We start from the raw sequence: 19,920 nt of genomic DNA, 5'->3' as shown, positions 1-19,920 counted from the left end.
TTTCATCAAGGAGTATCAGATGTGAAACAGCATGAAGGTATTTAAGAAGCCAACTCAAAGAGTTCCTCGTGCACAAGCATTCAGGTCTTGAGCAGTCCAGACAAACAACGCACGTTACAACAAAGCTTAAACTTGTTCTTCATAATAATTTTAAAAACAATACTAGCTGCCAATTTAATTTTAAAAACAGCAAAAAATATCCACCTCCCTTTCCATTTCTTATAAGGAGTCTTGACGTTTAAATCTCCTCAGTGTGATAGATATGCTTGCTTTGATCTGCTTAACTCTTGGAAGTCCAAGGGCTCCGGGCTGTTGGCCCCATGCTACCCAGAGTCCCTAGGGACAACTCTGTCTGCCATTAGGGAATTTTTTCCCGAGAACCCCCTGTAACATTTTGCGAACCCCCAGGGGTTCACAAACCCCAGTTTGGGAACCACTGCTCTAACCCTTGGTAGGACTGCCAGTTCCTGGGCAGTAGTAACCAGGGATACTCCCGGGCCACATTTCACGCCAGGATTCTAGCCTTGGGGGCTAAGTGAAACATAACATGGTCTTAGGAAATATTATTTTTTCTGCTTATGTTCCATAAAGCTGGAAGGAGGATGCTGTGGTCTCTCCAGCATTGTCCCTGTTCCATCTATTTCTGCTCCCAGCATGCCTTGGACCTACCATTTCGCAAGGGCAGACCCCGAACACATGGAGATGGCCCTTCACAGTGCCAGAGGAGCCAACACATAGCCATAAAGGCAGCTAACTCTCCCTTTTCATGTGGGGTGGACTAGACCCATGGGGTCCCTGGCACAAACAGATGACATCATATTTTATCAATACTATAAGTTATAGAGAGAAAAATGTTTGCTGGGCCGAGGCATTTGGCACACAGGCACTATTTTGCACCAAGAATCTTGTTTGACTTTAGGGATTGAAAGTCTGATCTCAATTAAGTCTCACTGACCCTTATCTGCTACAGGTGACTGACTCTATCAGGCCAGTTTCAAATCCCTTTGTTTGCATAATAATTGTGCCAGGAGATAATGTGCAATGTCACATATCAATGGCTACATGCGAGTATGATAAGTTTACTTTCCACACCTAATTTTGGGAGCCCCTGATGTATATAAAGTGGAAGGGTTTGTATCACTTCCTCAAGCAGATCTTTCACCTCCTCTACTGTCAAAATGAAGCTCTCCGTGAGTATAGTTACCATTTGCTTCCTACAAAATAATATAATATTGACAATCTAGTTGGTCCAAAAAGAGTAGTCTTTACACATGCAGAAATACCAGACATTTCAATGGGAGCTGCATTGGTGCAAGGGCTGTAGGGTCACCAGTGATTTCACTGCGTCAGGAAATGCAACTTATCAGACCACATTAAGCTGAATAAGATTTAGATGCATATTGTATTGTATGCAGAGGGCATGGGGCATGGTCCAGTGCCGACTGATGTCAATAAAGTTATAGCATCAGAAAACTGGTGTAACACAGTGATGGATCAAGCCCACTTTTTGTAATTTTTAAATAGTATAAGCATAATCCTGCTCGCCTTACTCAAGCAAAAAAGTATTTCCCAAGCTAATATGTAAGCGAGGACTGAAGGATCTTTAAATAATCTTAAATAGCTGATATGTAAAAAATTAAAGCAATGGAGCTGAATCTGATTTCACACTAGTGTCAGCAAAGACATAAATCCACTGAAGTAATATGCATCCAGTGTGAGAGTGAAAGCAGTCCAGATACGTTACTTTACATCAACTTGGAGGAAAGGTGTGTGTCAAGGTTCTTCTTACTATATTTTTAGCCATATCAGCCTTTATACTGATATGCTTTCAATGTTTATTTCAGATTGTGATTGCTGGTCTTCTTGGAGTCTTCCTAACTCCATCTCTTGCTACTGATGTGAGTATAAAGATCAAATATGTTTCATAATATTCCTCCTGTCAATTTGTTTAATTTATGCTTCATGAATTTTCACATCTCTGAAAGATGTTTCTGAAGAAAAATCTAAAATGTCCTTAACACATAAAAATGCAATATCACAAGACTGGATTTGTGTTCTAAAGAAAATAATTATTCAGCTAACCTATTCAGAGAATGATTTTGCTATTAACTTTACTGCATGTCAGACCAAACATGAAAGGAAAAATTGTATAATATCTATCGCAATGCATCAGTATTGTTCTGCCATTGTCAAACTGTTGTGGGTATTGATCGAGTTCCTAGTGGGAAAATGAATATTTGTTCCATCAGTGGAAAAAATTCCATTGAGATACTATTATATATATATTATGAGCTTGATTCTCATTTATACTTACTCCTTGTTATGCTGCTCTGGTAGTATAAACAGTCCTTGCAAAGGGCATATATTTAATTTACACACAATTTAAGGTCCTTTCCTACTGTCAGACTGGTGTAAAAAGGCCTTAGCATAAATGAGAATCAAACCGTAGGAAACTACTGAGTATATTAATAATGATGAAAATTTGATCACAAAGATATGTTAATATTTAGGAATGGTTCTGACTGCCCCATAACAACAGGTTAAAACAATGACAAATGTATGTAACCCAATGGTAACCTCACAAGAGTTTCTTGTCCATTGCAGAAACTTAATTCATTATACTATAAATGTGATTGAAAACAACAAACCCATCTCCAAACAGGCTTTTAAGCATGATTGTCCTGATTCATGACTGGAGCTTGTAGATGCTACAATAATTCAAACAAACAAATCGTTTTTTATCATTATTATTATTATTGGTGGTGATGATGATGATTGAGTTCTCTCCCTGTTGAGCACTGTCAGTAGGATCTGGAAAAGTGAGGGTCTGTCCTGCAAAGACAGATGACCCCTTACTTCCATGCAGGAAGGGAAAATCTGTTAGGGATGATCTGTGATTGAATGATCTGGCTATATTTTAACTGAAGCCAATTGGACAAATTCTTACTGAGTTCTCACTCAAGCAAAACTCCAGCTCTAGATTTGTATCAATAGCATTTGCTGAAGAAGGGCTGCATAAGATAGAATAAGAGATTTCAGAGTTTGGCATGAAAGCTTTAGTAGCCTCTGCGTGGGTAGGCATGGCTTACTTCATTACATCACTATAACATAATTTTAACAGCAATGATTTTCCAAAGCCCTTTTGACAGAGAGAAACCCAAAAAACCTAAATGTTTGTCACTTTTTGTTTTTAAATCCAAGAATGTGAACGAAAACAATCAGGGAAACAAAGGTGGAAATTCACACCAGACTGTGAACATCAACAACGATAGGCACGTGGCCAACATTGACACAAACAATGGCTGGAACTCATGGAATTCTGTTTGGGACTACGGCAATGTAAGTGGCAAACATGCATTTTTGGGAAACTTATGGAGCCTCTGACTGGAGTAGTGCCTAAATGATTAGTCAGAATGCATGGAAATTACTAATAATTTATCATTTATAAAATTGGTCTAAATGTCGGGGGGGAGGGGAAATCTGTATTAAATGTTATTTAATTTCAAAATTAAACAAACCTGATTTGAGTCTCATTTATTGTAGACCCGCTCAAACAAAACGTCTAGCTCTTTGCAACTTTATTTTACAGGGCTTCATGGCAACCAGGGTATTTTCCAAGAAATCTTGCATCATTGCTAAAATGAACAAAAATGCCATGCCTGATATTGCAGTCATTCCCAAACTGATTAGCGAAAGGAAGGTAAGATGGAAGGGAATGCTGGAACGATGGGTGGGAGTGAGGTTGCTTTTTTCTAAGGGCTTGTCTACACCCCCACACATGCTCTCATTCACGACTAAAGTGGCTTTAGTTCACTGTAGTTTAATCCTCCACAAACTTGGGCCATTTTCTGAGATTGTCCGCAGTGGGGGCAGGGGGGTGTTAAGACACTTTAATTTATGCACATTAACTTCACACCTTTAATGAATTCATCTTAACTTTCCTGAGTGTCCCTATATAAACAAACCCTAGTAGCATAAAGCTAATTGTGCAAATGAATCATCTTAAGATGCTGGAGGTAGAGCTGTTGTAGGTAGGAAAATGTTCATCAAAACAGTTTTCTGTCAGAAATTCCTCTTTAGATGAAACTGAAAATTTTTACAATATCATATTGATTTTGACAAAATTTTATTCAGGAAAAAATATGAAAAAACTTTAGAAGAGTCCTGTTTTGACATTTTTGTAACAAAGTTTTTTTGTAGCTTTGTTTTTAAATATAAATATATAATATTTTCATTTTGATTCTGCTGATTTTATTTATATATATAATATATATAAAAAAACCCCAGCAGGGTCAGAATGAAAATGAAACATTCTGAATGTATTGAAATGAAACAATACAACTGAAAATATTTTTTCCAGAATTTCATTTCATGAAAAAATTCAAAATTTTGGTTTTTCATCCTAATTAGGATGAACAAAATATCAAATTTCAAAATTTTTCACATCAGATAAAATCCATGTTCTGAACAGCTGAAATTGGAGGGGAACAAATGTCTCTGGCCAAACGTGGTTTTCTCCAAGGCTTTAGAGGCGGCCAATTTTTCAAAGGAACTCAAGGACATATTTTCAATGGCTCAGAACACACAATTGGGGCTAGATTTTCAAAAGAGCTCAGCCCCTTGTTACAATCCCACCATACAACTAGAGGGATATTTCTCAGTCCTCCCTGCGAAATATGACATAACTCTGGGGCTCATCGAAATATTCCTGAAAAACATACTTTCTCACTCTGGAGAAGACCAGATGGCACCGAGTTAGGGACAGATTTGAGGTGTTTTTAAAATTCCTTATTGGAAGATACCCCATCATAGTCCATCACAGCCTTCAGCACTGCTTCAAATAACCCAAGCTCAACAATAGAGCTAGCTGGGAATTTTTCAACAGAATGATTTTCTGATGGAAAATGCAGTTGCTGCAAAATTGAAATTTTCTATGGGAAATTTTGTTTTTGATTAATTCATTTTTTTATTGGGAAAATATAAACTAACTATTTTGTTTTGGATCAGTTTAATCCAAAATGCTTCATTTTGAGTCAGTTCAATTTTACATCTCTCATGATACAACAGAGTTTTTCTTCTGACTGAGTGGCATTACATGTCATGGGAGTCACATCATTGCAGGTGCATCATGGGACATGTACTTGAGTCAGAGAGCCTGCCCACAGAGGAGAACAGGGACATCAGGCAACCTTATCTACAGCTCCCAGGAGGCAATGAGCCAGAATAGGAAAGTACAGCTTAATGCTGAACTGAGACAAAAGACAGCAGTTTGGGTCAGTTCAATAAACTGAAGAAAAACAATTTGATTCAAAAATATCAAAATGTTCCTTTTTGATCAAAAATGCAAAATGAAATTTTACATTGCCAAATCAAAAAATTTCTGGAATTTTATATTCCTTGAAAAATTTCAGTATTTCAACTTTTTGTTCCAATTCATGATGAAAACAAATGTTGAAACATCAGGCTTTTTTGTGGGATGGAAATTCCAATTTTCACTTAGTTCTACCAAACAATATGCCGTTCTAATCAATATATTCATTAGCGTTCTCAAGAACAGGTTATAAACATTTCCAGCAAATGTGTTTAATACACATGTTCCTGCCTTCTCATTTGTCATGGTTATGAGAAAATAAATTAATAGATTCCCAACCCCTCACTTCTCCTATCTACAAACCCATGTACAGGATTGAGCATAGGATTAAGGGAATATTTTAGAGAGAAGGCCCAGGTAAAGTATAGATTACCTTTCTCTTTTCCGCAGTCAGCTTTATGGGGTTTCAATGCTCTTCTCATAATGCATGGTTGCGTCTTCTGTCCCTTCCTCCACTTTGTGCCCCTGTGTGAGATCTGAGTTGAGGAGCTCATTCCCTGCTTGCTTCTGGTCTGGAGGACCCTATTCAGCCTGGCACACACTGTGCACTGTGTCAGAAATGTCAGTACAGGAACATAAATTGTAATAAATGATTCTAGTCATCAGTTTTATTGAATGACATTGTTCTGAGTTTGCTTTCCGGATGTTTAGAAGACCGGAGCTCAAGAGCCTCCTCCGAAGGAACTGAGATTCATTGTCTCAAAGACCAGAGTCCCTGATCTGACCCCTTACGGAAAGAACATTGAAGCTTTATGCAGAGGACTTCCTACCTACGTGGCTCATGAGGCTGAGAGTGAGTGCAAGTTAAAGTAACTATTCATGAAGTGAATTGAGTTGCATTTCCTGCATGGATTGAATGTTACTGTCCTAGTAGAGATGGACAAGAACAAAGAACTTGGTGTGCTTCAGAAGGGTGTTAGATTCCGGATCTGATTTTTTTTTTTTTTTTTTTGCAGTCAGTCTATACCTCTATAATGGTAAAAGCTCAGATTCCAACACTCCCAAACATTGGGTTGTTCAGACTCTGGTACAGAATTTTGTACCTTGGATCTATCTCTAAGATAAAGAAGAGAGACAGTGTGGTTTAGTAGAGTAAACTTGGTGCTGGGATTCAGGAACTACTAGCTTCTAACCCATTCACTGCTGACTCGGCCATGGAAAAACTGCTGAGGGCTCAATCCTACAGTGGGACTACTCATATGCCTAAAGTTAAACATGTTCTTAAGCGTTTTGCTGGATCAGGCCACATTTCTTAGCACCTTGCAGGTTCTTGATGGGAATAACAGCTATTACTTAACTACCACACATGATTGTTGAGAGGATTAATTAGCTAGGGATCACTGAAGAATACAAATTAGCACAAATTTTTGGTCAGTCATTTTTGAGGCAAAAATCCAATTGGCTTTGTTGATTGTATTTTTTTATACTTTTATTTATACATTTGAAAAATTTTATATTAAAAAGATTCTTTGACCAGAGTAATAGAAATATATTCTTTTATAACAAATGTTGTTGAACTGTTACCAAAAATAGTAGAGGTTACAAACCATGCAGAGACAAATCATCCACTGTCTGAGGTGGCTGCTATGTCTTGTCCTCCTTGATCTCATTAAAATTTTTATTTGTTCTGCAGGAAAGAAGTTCCTTGTTACAGGAACTCAGTGTTATTCAAGGAATCAATCCTGTAGAACAGTGGGAATTTTCTGGGTCTGACTCTCCATTACCTTGCACATGTTGCCACTCTGATTGGGTAGCATTTCACACCTTCTTTGTGATCACTTTGTGCAGGTGTTAGTGGCTATATGAGGTGCAGGGTTCTGTGTGGCTTGAACTGTAATGAATGCACAGATCTCCTAACATCCACTTCAGGCATCACCTGACAATAACTGTTCTTTTTCTTTTCATTAAGGAGCGAAAGGAGCAAACTACTTCTCTATAGACTGCGTTGATGCTAGCATCCTGTGGGTTATTAATATTGGCTTCTGTGGCGTTTCATCCAAGTAGTAAATTCTTCACTGCTTGGAACTGGTCTGACAATGTGTCCGCTGATTGGATAAAATCAGTTCTGTCATTATTCTTCCCATGACACTCCATTTTCTTGATGTTTTGTCTTTGTCTTCCCTTTATGCTTTGTGTGTAGAAAAACCTAGGCTGTTACGATGTCTGTCAATTAAATACATTTAGCATTGGAATCAGGTGTGTCTTGTTTCTCCTCTTTTATATCCTTAATCATACAAGTCAGGATGTGATCTCACATGGAAGTCAAGGCTGGACCCGGTCAATATGTGGGTGGGAGATATTCAAGGAAACCCAACAAGTTTCAGGAAATGAGGTTACTGATTGTGGTGCACACCTTTGGGTCAGGACTGAACCAAATCTCAAGCATGGCATGAAGGAACACTCTATCCTTCCCCCAAGGGGTACAACCATATCCCTATGCAAGAGTACAGACATGGGATCTCACTCCTCCTTCCTCCCCTGCATGGACATCTAAGGCTGGACTACAAACTGTCTCTAGAGAAGCTTTGATGAACTAGGCGAATTACAAAATTTGGAGGAAGTTAAGGCTTATTAGGCTTCTCAAGTTAAAGGGCTGTTGTGGACAATTAAACTCTTGAGCAGTGGAATTATTTTTAGTTGAAGCACATCATTTATCTTTCCCAAGCTTTAAAAATGTATCTGAAATATTAAGGAACTTCATTTCTTGCCCAGGATTAGAATATCATTATTTTGTATGATGAATGTGATATTGCTTATTCGGCCTAATGTAGTGTGTTGTACCTGAGACAGAGAACAACGGTGGACAGCCAGTTTAAAGCTGACAGAGAAGAGAATAAGTTCTACTGAAAACTGAAAGAGGGGGAAGCCAAGACAGAGACATCGAAATAACTGGTTTAGTGGCCAACAGATGGATCAGTGGTTGTCAAGATAGGCACTCAAATGGCCATGTGCCCCTACCCAACCTTATCTTTTCAGAAAGTAACCCTGGTATTGAATAAACCATGTTCTTGATATAGGCTTATTTCCTATTTAGCTTATTTTTTCTGTTTAATTTGGCATCACCAGGGCCGGCTCCAGGCACCAGGCAACCAAGCACATGCTTGGGGCGGCACCTGGTAAGGGGCGGCCAATCTTGGGGTGGCGGGGGGCAGCGCGGTGCGGCATTCTGTGGGGGGGGCGCACTCCAGCGGCACGCTCCGGCGGCGCGGCGCTCGGCGGGGGCGCGGCGCGGGGCGCGGCGCTCAGGGAGGGGTTCCGGTGGTGCAGCACTCGGCGGAGGGGGGGCGGCGCGGGGCGCGGTGCTCAGGGAGGGGTTCCGGCGGCGCGGCGCTCGGGGGGGGCGGCTCGGGGTGCTCTGGGGGGGCGGACTCCGGCGGCGCGGCGCTCAGGGGGGCGGCACGGAGCGCAGCGCTCGAGGGGGGTTCTGGCGGCGCGGTGCTTGGCGGGGGCGGGGGCTCGGCAGGGCGGCGCTTTTTTTTGCTGCTTGGGGCAGCAAAAAAGTTAGAGCCGGCCCTGGGCATCACAAAGTGTAGATGTGATGTGATGAACTTTAAAAAATCAGGCCATGCAAGGATATGGTTGTACTTTGCTGCTTGTAAAAGCCTTGATAAATACATGAGAGACAAGGTGGGTGAGATAATGACTATTATTGGACCAACTTCTGTTGATGAAAGAGACAAGATTTTGAGCTATACAGAACTGTTCAAGTCTTAAATACAGACATACCCCATCGACGTCCATAGTTCTTGTGGCAAGCTTTATACAATGATTCATACAGTACGTGTATGTAAAGGGCCTGTATGTGGAAGGAGGTTAGGGTACATGGAAGAATGGCTCTTTGATTCCGATAAGGAGAGTGGGTGTACTGAGGGCAGAATTAAGGTATACAGAAAGCAAAGTCAAGATTGGCACAGAGGCCATAAATGAAAAATTCCTGATTTGGGGTTTGAGGGGATTTTTTAGGGGAAGGGCTTATAATTAAAACTTTTCATATGAATTTAAAGTCTGTAAAAGGGTCCAGATTGAGAGTCCAGAAGAGTGAACTCTTCTCTCCACATGATTCACGCATGATACAGCACAGATTCCTAGCACATACTTGTAGTGTATGATTCACAGATCATAAAGCTTTCCTTATGAACTCATGAACTTTATAATCTATGAAGCAATGAATTCCAGGAGAAAACAGCCAGCCACAGACCATTCCTCCATTCCCAACACATTTTAAGATTTTTACTAATCCCTTTGGGTTTTATTCTTCCACCAGTTTGGAAGCAGACTGAGTTTGTTTGGTTACACCGGCCTGCATTTCAAGAAAAGTGTCTAAATGACCACAAATTAACTCTAGTGGGAGACGGACTTTTCTTTTTTTCTTTTTTACTGTTTGAGCTGCTGTCAGCTCTTTTCTTGTGGCTATTTCACTAGACTTTCATTTTTAATCCCTGTACGCAGCCTCAGTTCTCTTCTTACACAGGATGCTGTGATGCAAAAAATGACAGAACAAGGCAAGAATCAAAGTGCAGCAAGGTTTTTCATTTATTTTTGGAGGAATTATGCAGCACCTTCAGGAATCTTCAAACTTGTGCCATGACCCACTTTGCTCTCTTACTGGTATTTCTCTGCATAACTTCCCCCTCTAGCAGGAACTAGAACGAAGGTTTTTAGAAGTAAAGAATGGAAGTTTCAGTCACTTATCAAACCCCAGCTCCAAAGAATTGCTGCTCAGCAACAACAAAACAAAACTAAAAAACCCATTGTCCATCAGTCATCTAGCTCCCTGAGAATGAGGGCCCAAGTCCCTTAAGTATCTCAAGAAACCACATCCAAAAGAGGATTTAAAGAAATTTAATCCAGCCGTAGGCCCTTCCTTCCATTTTCTATCCAGGGTTGAAACAAAGATCTCATGTCACTTTACCCCTTCCCAAAGTTTGTGTACCTCAATGAACACACGCCCTTAGCATATATGCAAATACGCTTCTTGCCATTTCCAGCACTGGTCTGAAGATGACCATTCTAGAGAGTAGCTGACATTTCTGACACAGTTCACAGTAGGTGCGAAGCTGAATAGGGCCCTCCAGACCAGAAGCAAGCAGAGAATGAGCCCCTCAACTCAGATCTCTCACAGAATGCTCTGAAAATTTGTATCATCACATGATTTAGACAACACTTAATCGAAAGGGTTTTGAAAATAAGACTATGATGAAAACAGACTGAGAAAAGGGGGAAATTCTCCTTTGGTTGCATTGAACCATCTCCATGGTCTATTTAATGCTCATGTTTGCATCATTAATCATCTCAAACAGAAGGCTTTGATAAAGACTGTTGACAGGGAATATGTGTTACCCAGCCTCATAGATAAATATAGAACACAGAAAATATTTAGTTTGCTCCAGTGTTTCACTTCTGTTCGTAATGAGAAAAACAAATATTTTATCTGGGGGCTTTTGTTCAGATCCAACCTTGATAAAATATATAAGGTCAGTACAAGACATATAAATTCATTTTCTTCAGCATTTTGTGTCAGATCAGCATCAAATCCAGGTTGGCTTCAAAATGAAGACACTTGTAAGTAGTTTTGACAACCTACATTTTCTGTTAAATGGTTTGTATTTTAGTATATTTAGGGCCCAACTCTGGGCTGTTCTGAGAGTCCATGGTTCCCATTGAAGTCAATGGGATAGATAAGATAAGATATAAGAAAATGGGAGATGGGATTGGGAAGGGACTCAGCACCTGACAAGACTGTGCCCTTAGGCCTAATTTTTCACTATTAGTGGCCACTAATTTGGGGTGCCCCAATTTTTTGGAGTCCAACTTGAGATCCTGAGGACCTGATTTTGGGACGTGCCAAGCACCCACACTCAAATTTAGTCAACAGGACTCAGATTTACAAAGATATTTCTCTGGACCTAAAGATGAAGATAGGCACCTAATGGATGTTACAAAAGCTCCTAAGCAGGAGAGGTGTCTCACTTCCATTTAAAATCAATGGGAAGTAGGTGCCTATCTCAGGCCCTTTTGTGAGGGCCCCCAATCCTGCAACAATACATCAAGATATAATCCTGGTTTTGTTTAAGTCATTGACAAAACTCCCATTGATTTCGATGGGGCCAGAATTTTACCGTGAAGCCCTTACTCAGTTTTAACTCTTTCCTTGCTGCGTGATGACTGATGCCCTGATCCTGAGAACCAACGAGACTAGGCACATGAATAAACTTAAGTACATGCATAAAGTGAGGGCAGGAACATGACCTGAGTGAGGACTGCAGGATTTGACTCCAGGTTTTTTTTAAAATGCTCTCTAAATAATCAAGAACGCTGCATGGAGAATGTTAGCATGTCAAGCAATTAAATCATACTTTAAATATTTTGGGGGACAGGACATGACACTTAATTGAGGAAGAAATCCCATAGTTCTATATGTAGGAAAATAGCTATTGAGTTAAGTTAGAAGCGTCCCGTTCTACTTAATGTACCAAATTTCAATCTCAATTACTCTAGTATAAAACTGGAGTAACAATAGAATCACCTTGGGGACTGATATCAGAATCTAGCCGTACAGGTGTTACATTATTAATTAGAATGATCCACCTAAGTATAGTTGTACTCTGTAGCCCTTGTGAATAGAAAAGATAAAATAAATGAATTATAAAATCCCACTCAGTAACTTACGTGAGTTTGTGGAAAATCAGAAAGACTGAGGAGCTGCTTATTACCATGTGATTTTAGTTGCATTTGGCAATTAAAAAGGACCTGCAGAGTGTATAAAAATCTCCCTTAATGTTTTCCATGCTGTATTACAGATTCTGCTTCTTGTCGTTCTGGGTATCTTTATGAATCCAGGCTTTGCGAGTAATGTAAGTAGAGGGCTATGTGTCAAGTTTTATGATTCTTCTTTCATCGATCTGCTTTGCCATATTGTTTATGAGATTACCATCCTTATTAAATCAAAATATGGATCTTTCTTTATGAGTCACTCTCTGCTAATATGTGAATTAATGTAACACATTTATGACAATGTTTCCATTAAATTCTCCACACTCCTGCTATTGCTTAGCATGTAAAAATCAGTCTCCAAAAGCAAAAAAACATTTGCTCATATTTTTTTTAAAAACATAGCATTGCCAAGTTATATACAAATAAACTTAAGTTGAACTCTCCCAGTACTTTTCTTCATTATAACTTGGCTCATTAGCGACAATAGTAGGCAATGAGCTTGCTTGCTTTAAAGTACTTATCTATGGTTCTACTAGCTATTGTGTTAATTAATAAAAATGACACTATAACACTGAAATCTCATGCAGCTGGCTGAACATCTTCTATATGGGTAGGGATAGACTAGCAGGTACCCTCTAAAAGCTATCTGGAAGGAACAGCTTCCTTTATAACCGTCCTCAAAGTTTCATGCATTTTATTTCTGCAAAGGCCTGAGATGATCTTGATTGGGAAATCTAAGGCACCATTCCTTAGAACCTAGTGGAAAAGATAGTACTAGTAACAAATAGGCTAGACTTCCTACATTTTCACAACCAATAGAGCCTTTGGTAGTAGGAGTTAGAGCAGAAATTCACCAACTTTTTCATAACATTGGTCACATCTTAATGGAGGATTTGTCTTGTGGAAGTCTGCTTCCCTTAGTCATTACACAAACCACCACCCATCCCTCGGGCAAGTGTAACATTTGCTTACACAAAAATTTGTAATTACATTTAATTACTTTTACTTTCATTTAATGCAATTATCATGTGGAAATTAGGAAAAGGAATGAGCATCATATGGCCAATGAAGTCTTTGGGCATCAGCAAATATTCAGTAGACCACAGTTTGGGAACAGCTGGGTTAAACCTAACCCTATCCGTAAACCAAGCAGTAATCCTAACCCTATCTTTAGCCTTCAGGCAAGGAATGACCCTAATCCTAATCCTGGGCCAAATGGTAAATATAAACCTAACTATAATCATAACCCTAGAACGAATTGTACCCTAGCCATAGGGTGAGTAGTGGAAGTTGTTTAGAAGTGGATGTAAATCTGAATCAGACCTTTCCCCACTATTGGGTAATCTAACTGAGTTGGACTTTTATGTATTAGCTTCCCTACTATTCTGATGTCACCATTCTTCTCTGTTAGATGCAACTGTTTGAGAGACATTTTTAGGTTGCAATACAATGTTATCTGACAATAAATCTTTCATTTTAGAATATCCAGCTCATAAATCAGGGAAATGATGGGGGAACTGTCTACCAGACAGTGAACATCAATTATGATGTGAACGTTGCTACATTCAACATTTATTCCGGAGCACACTCCTCCAATGCAATCTTCGACTACGACCATGTAAGTGTCAAAAGAGGTGATCTGGTTGCTTTGTTCAGCTTACATAACATTCACTGCAAATAGAATAAAAATATGTACTTTAAGCAACTTGAAAGATGTGCTTTATTCCTCTGAAAGCTCTCACTGGAAAGGAATGACATTAGACTTGAAAGCAAATGGATAATCCATCCACTATTGAAAGATGAAGTAATTTAGCATCTTTTTTAGATCATATGGAAAGAAGCTAGCCCCCTGGTTAAATTCTTAAGATAATTTTTTGTCTACCCCCACAGTGGATATTATTTCTTAATAAATGAACAGACAGGCATGGAAGCTATGTGTGTTAAAAAATACAAAATTCCATTATGAATAGAGCAAAAGACAAACTACCATTTTATACATGTAAATGGTAACACTTACATCAATGTTCCATTTAGAAATAGTTTATTAGGGGTTAATAAATTATTAGTAGAAGTTTTAATAAATGATTAATAAATTGTTATAGATTGTTATAGAGTCCAACAGGTCAATAGGCTGCTTATAACCATCTACAGCACCTTCTAATTATGTGCTTACAACCTCCTATAGCACATACTACTCAAGTCTGTAACATGCTTATAACACCAATTAATCATTTTTTAACCCTTTATCAATATGTTTTAAATGGAACCTTAACATACAGTGCGACCATGTTAACTGTAAAGCTGGATTTTGCTTGACCTCTATACCAGGGCATAAGGTGGTGTTAGGAGCTTTCTGCCCTGATGTCCTTCACGTTAAGGACTGTTCTGATCTCCGTGCAAGGACTGCTCTCTGCTAGCATTCTTTAATGGACTAACCACCCCAAAGGGGACATGGAAGAGGCAGTGTAGTCCCTGGTGGCCAACAGAGCTGGCAGGCATTTGAGTCAAGTGCATATTTCAGTCTCCTACAGACCTGTGCAATAGATGTGCAAGCTCCTGAAATATTAAATAAATAAATGCCCTTTTCTTAGAGATATTTTCTTTTTCCAAGCAGATTTTTGAGCATTTAGGTCTTTATATTAAATTCCAAGAAGTGAAAGCCAAAATATCTAATATTTAACTGGTATTTCCTACCACCACTGCTTTGGAATTCATCTATCTGATATATATTCAAAATTAATTCATAGTGAAGACACTGGATTGTAAAATCATACAAAAGCCAGCTGGAGTCACATTCTGACATTATTCCAGATTTTCATCAGTGTAAATGTAAGTAGATTTTAGCCTAGGTGTCTTGATACATTGCACAAATGTCTCTGTGGCGTAGCTGCATTGAAATCCATAGAGTTACACAAGAGATGAATTTCAACCAGTGCATTGAACTCTGATTCTTGTCAAACTAGAAGCGAAGTGCAAGTGTGAAGCAGCTTGTAAATATCTCAAGTACCCTGATTTGCAAGAGTCTTTAAAATAGGATAAATTATTTGGAAATGAAAGGAAAAGAAGATTTGCTGAAACTTATGGTTGTGTTTCACAGGGTATAATTGCTTACCACATGCCATACAAGAAGATATGTGTTGTTTCCAGAATGAACAGGGCAACCTTTCCAACTTTAAACCAACTTGAGGATATGGTCAATAATCAAAGGGTAACTAAGACAAATAATAGTTATATGTGGTATATGCTTTTACACGTCTTTAGGCTAAATCCTGGATTCACTGACGTCAATGGCAAAGCTACCAATGAACTCAATAGGAACAGAATAAGACATTGTTTCCTTACACATTAATCTCACTTTAAGTGTGTATATTATATTTTTACACACACACACACACACACACGGGTTACCATATTTGCACAATCAAAAAAGAGGACATGGGGGGAGGAGCCCCGCTCTAGCCCCGCCCCTGCCCCGCCCCACCCACTCCCTCCCACTTCCCACCCCCCTGACTGCCTCCCTCAGAACTCCCCACCCCCCCCGCTCCTTGACCCCTGACTGCCCCCTCCTGGGACCCCTGCCACTAACTGCCCCCTAGGATCCCCACCCCCTATCTAAGCCCCCCGCTTTTTGTCCCCTGACTGTCCCCTCCTGAGAACCCCCCACCCTAATTGCCCCCTAGGATCCTACCTGTCCCCTGACTACCCTGACCCTTATCCACACCTCCACCCCATATTCACACCCCCACCCCCAGACAGACCCCCGGGACTCCCATGCCCTATCCAACTGCTCCCCGCCCACTGACAGGACCCCCAGAACTCCCGACCCATCCAACTTCCTCTGCTCCCTGCCTGCTTTGACCCCTCTCCACACCCCTTCCCCCCTGACAGCGCCCCCTTGAACTCCCGACCCATCCAACCCCGCCCCTCCCCCCCCGTCCCCTGAACAGGGCCGGCTTTAAGAATAGCCCAGGAATCGGGCTGCGCTCCGGCCAGAGTCGCGGGGCTTGGGGCCGGGCCGGCCGCCCTGGGGCCCAAGCTGGGCCGGAGCTGCTGGGGCCGGCGCGCTTGGCCGGAACCGGGGCCACCGCCCTGGGACCCGAGCTGGGCTGGAGCCGCTAGGGTCAGGGCTGGCGCGCTCGGCCGGAACCGGAGCCGCCGGGGCCGGGGCCGGGGCCGGGGGTGCTCGGCCGGCGCCACTCGGCCGGAACTGGGGCCAGTGCCCCGGGGCCCAAGCTGGGCCAGGCTGGAGGTGCTCTGCTGGGGCCGGGCTGGCCGCCCTGGGGCCCGAGCTGGGCCGGAGCCGCTGGGGCCGGGGCCGGCGCGCTCGGCCGGAACTGGGGCTGGTGCCCTGGGGCCTGAGCCAGGCCAGGCCGGAGCCGCTGGGGCCGGAGCTGCTCGGCCGGGGCCAGACTGGGCCATGCCGCGCCTCCCCGGAGCCCTCCTCCTCGCGTCCCCCCCGCCCCAGCTTACCTGCTGCTGCCTGCCTGCCCCTGCGTCTTTTCAGACTTCCCGCGAAGATCTGATTCGCAGGGAGCAGGGAGGGGGCGGAGAATTCAGGGGAGGGGAGGAGGGGGAAGACAGCTGCGGGGCTGGGGGCGTGCTAAGGCTGCAGGGGATGGGGGAAGCCGAGAAGGGGCTTTGGCTGCCGAGTGGCGCCGCTTTTCGATCTATAAATAGCCGACTGGGGGGAAATCCCAGACATTTTTAGATTTTTAGAAATCCCCCCAGGATGGCTATTAATAGATCGAAAAGCCAGACATGTCTGGGGAAATCTGGACATATGGTAGCCCTAAAACACACACACACACACACACACACAGGTTGGCAGCCACTGGATCAATATAATACGGTCTTTCAAATGAGTTGTAAAACTGAGCTCCTACTCACCGGTGGTTTTTAAAATTCCTTTGGCACTTTTTGTTGGGGTATTAATCCTAGTGCCCTAACCAAATTTCAACTTGTCTAAATTCTCCCCAGCATTTTCAATCAGATGTGGTATTCTTCTCTTCCTGTTCTAAACTATTGCACCATGAGGCCGAACAGACGCCACATTCCAAGACATAGGTGGCTACATTTTAGAAACAGGTGAAAGGATCCTTCTGTACATATAGTTTAGGGTCTGGTTTTCCACTCAGTTCTCTTGGTTTTATAACCGTATAATTTTACTGACCTGAAGGAATTTCTGCTGATTTCCACTGGCGTAAGTGAAAGGAGAATCAGGCTTGTAGGTTCCCATCATGCTTAGAAGTGAATGCACACAAGTCTCATATTCATCTGCAGAGTCTGTGAAGTGGTTTAGGGAATCCATCAAGATATTAGATGCTATATAAATGCATTATTACCATCATAAGTATTATTAACAATACAAAAGAAGCTGGGAAGCCAGCTAGGTGTCAAGGCTGATTCATGCTTTTGGCCAAAGCAAGTGGTTAATCTTCCATCATTTTTTCAGGACCTGAATTCCCTCCACAGAAGCTATGGGATATCCCACAACTATGTCAGAAATGTAGCTGGACTTGGGGCACCCATCCAGGCAACATGTGAAGGACTTTCCACCTACTGGGCTACTGAATATGACAGTGAGTTCAGCCTCAGCTTAACGAGAAATGTATTTATTCATTATGATGATGGTTATTGTGGTAGTGCCTAGAAGCACATTGTGCTAAGTACTGTAGAAACACAGAACAAAAAAACAGTTCCCCCCTCAACAGGGTGACCAGATAGCAAGTGTAAAAAATCAGGACGGGGGTCGGGGGTAATAGGTGCCTATATAAGAAAAAGCCCCCACAAATTGGGACTGTCCCTATAAAATCAGGACATCTGGTCACCCTACCCCTCAAAGAGCTTGCAGTCTAAACAGATTTACTGCAAGCAGCCTTGAAAAGTGTATGTAATGATTTTTTAAGTTGGTCGGAAGAGTACACTCAGCATCTGAAACAACCTTTACTGATTACATTCAAATGACTAGTGGTCAAAACTTCCTAGGCCCGATTCACCAGTGGTGTTATACCTACACCAGGTTGAAATTTTTCCAACAGAGTTTTTTTTTTCATTGAAAAACTGCCTTTCTCCCTCCCCCGCAACAAATCGGTTTGAAAAACCTTTGGCTTTAAAAATGTTTCATTCTTTGCAAATTTTTATCATGAGATTGTTATCAAAAATGTTATGAAAACCATTAGAGAAACTTGTTGGAAACTGTGACACATAATAGTCTGATCTCCTGTGGGCTGTAATACTTTGGTCTAACTTAGGTTGTTGGGTTAGTGTGCAGGTGCTGTTTGGTGGCCTGTGATACACAGGAGGTCAGATTAGATGTTCTGATGGTCCCTTCTGGACTTCAACTCTGTGGCTCTGATTATTTGCGATCAATTTTTTTTTACCAGCTCTAGTTATGCCAATGTAAAATTGGACTTACATGGTGCTTGATCAGGTCCCGTGCTTCTATTAATAAGGGGTACTGTAGCCTAGTATTTCATAAATACTAATATGTACACAGAAGGCCTGATTCTCCTCTCATGTAGATGGATATAAATCAGGAGTCTCTCCAGTGACATCACACTGTAATGTAAAAGAGACAGAAATGAAACTTTTCAACATACAGCCTTTCCAGTATTCAAGGGACCACCTGAGAAGAAATGTAACTAGTATACATGGGGATATTTTGAGGTGGTCTTTTAAAGACAGGAAGCCGTGTAAGAAATGTGGTTGCTCATACATGAGTCACTGTATATCCTGGAGTCCATATACAATGGAAATTGACTGACTTCATGATCCAAAGATTCACTTTGTGCCTAGAGTCTTCATTTCGTACAGCCTCAGCAGAAACCTTGAAGGACACCTGTTTTTGCTGGTTGCACAACCATTTATTCCACAAGATCAGGAATGAAGGTGGTTGGGATTTTAGGAGATTAATTTGTAAGAGGTTAGTTAGTGGTTTCTACTAGAACTGCATTTATTTGAACAATGCATTTCAGATGTTTTTATGAATGCAAAGATTTTGAGGGTTTTGTTGTTGTTGTTGCTGGGATGACTTATCCTGTCTTTATTTTATAGGACCACAAAATTTACTTAGTGGTATTGGCTGCATGGGTGTTAAACTCCTCATTCTGGATGTGAACCTGTGTGGCAGCCGTAAGCTCTTCTAACCAAGAGACATAGCAGAAGCTTATAATATTTCAGCCTCACGGCTCACCACTACTTTTACTCAGTCTCATTCCAGAGAATGGTTGATCTCTGGCCCTTCTTTGCAAAGCCTGTGCTGACATGCAGCCATAGCAAACACTCCAACTGCGAATGGGAATAAAAATAAAATGATGATTGGAAAAACATACGGACCATGGCCAATACAATTTCTGACAGCATCAATATCTGGAACAAAGAGTGGAATCCACAGCTTTACTTGTGAATGCTCACAGCTTACCGACACCAGATATCACATTTCACACCTGTTCCCTTCTCTGTAATGAGCTGAACCAACCAACACCCTTGAACGGCCCCTAATCTGAATACACCAGGCTGCTGGAGAGTTTGAAATCTGGATTGGAATTTTGTGGCCGGGACCTGTCTCTAGCTGAAATGACATGTGTGTTTATATGTGTCAGAAAGGAAAGAAGAAAAGTCTGATAACTCTGCTGTTAGCTTCTACAAATGCTTTGGAGTAAAGATTCCATTAGCTGATCTTTCAATCTTTCAATCAGTCAGCCAGCCTGCCAGGCAGTATATCTGTATCTATCTATCCAGGTACTTATAACAGCATTCAGTAGCATAGTATCTAAGCTCTTTATTCAGTCCTTATCTGCCTAAATTCTTTTGTAGTCTGACTGCAATTGCACTGA

At 41.3% G+C, this 19,920-nt stretch overlaps 2 protein-coding genes across 2 annotated transcripts; both read left to right on the top strand.

The window, feature by feature from the left end:
• The first annotated feature begins 1,158 nt into the window (after window positions 1–1,158).
• LOC117872919 (gastrokine-1-like) lies at window positions 1,159–7,575 on the top strand. Its single transcript, XM_034761777.1, has 6 exons — window positions 1,159–1,190; window positions 1,845–1,898; window positions 3,202–3,339; window positions 3,590–3,700; window positions 6,023–6,164; window positions 7,281–7,575. The coding sequence occupies exons 1-6, from the start codon at window positions 1,179–1,181 to the stop codon at window positions 7,373–7,375; spliced, it is 552 nt and encodes a 183-aa protein (XP_034617668.1). The 5' UTR covers window positions 1,159–1,178; the 3' UTR covers window positions 7,376–7,575.
• A 3,312-nt stretch (window positions 7,576–10,887) lies between these two features.
• LOC117872922 (gastrokine-2-like) lies at window positions 10,888–19,920 on the top strand. Its single transcript, XM_034761780.1, has 6 exons — window positions 10,888–10,933; window positions 12,172–12,225; window positions 13,566–13,703; window positions 15,183–15,293; window positions 17,538–17,664; window positions 19,139–19,920. The coding sequence occupies exons 1-6, from the start codon at window positions 10,922–10,924 to the stop codon at window positions 19,228–19,230; spliced, it is 534 nt and encodes a 177-aa protein (XP_034617671.1). The 5' UTR covers window positions 10,888–10,921; the 3' UTR covers window positions 19,231–19,920.

Source organism: Trachemys scripta, chromosome 2 (genome assembly GCF_013100865.1).
Source record: "Trachemys scripta elegans isolate TJP31775 chromosome 2, CAS_Tse_1.0, whole genome shotgun sequence".
Classification (NCBI taxonomy): Eukaryota; Metazoa; Chordata; order Testudines; family Emydidae; genus Trachemys; species Trachemys scripta.
The sequence above is the reverse complement of the archived record's forward strand: the minus strand, read 5'-3'. Positions and strand labels throughout refer to the sequence as shown.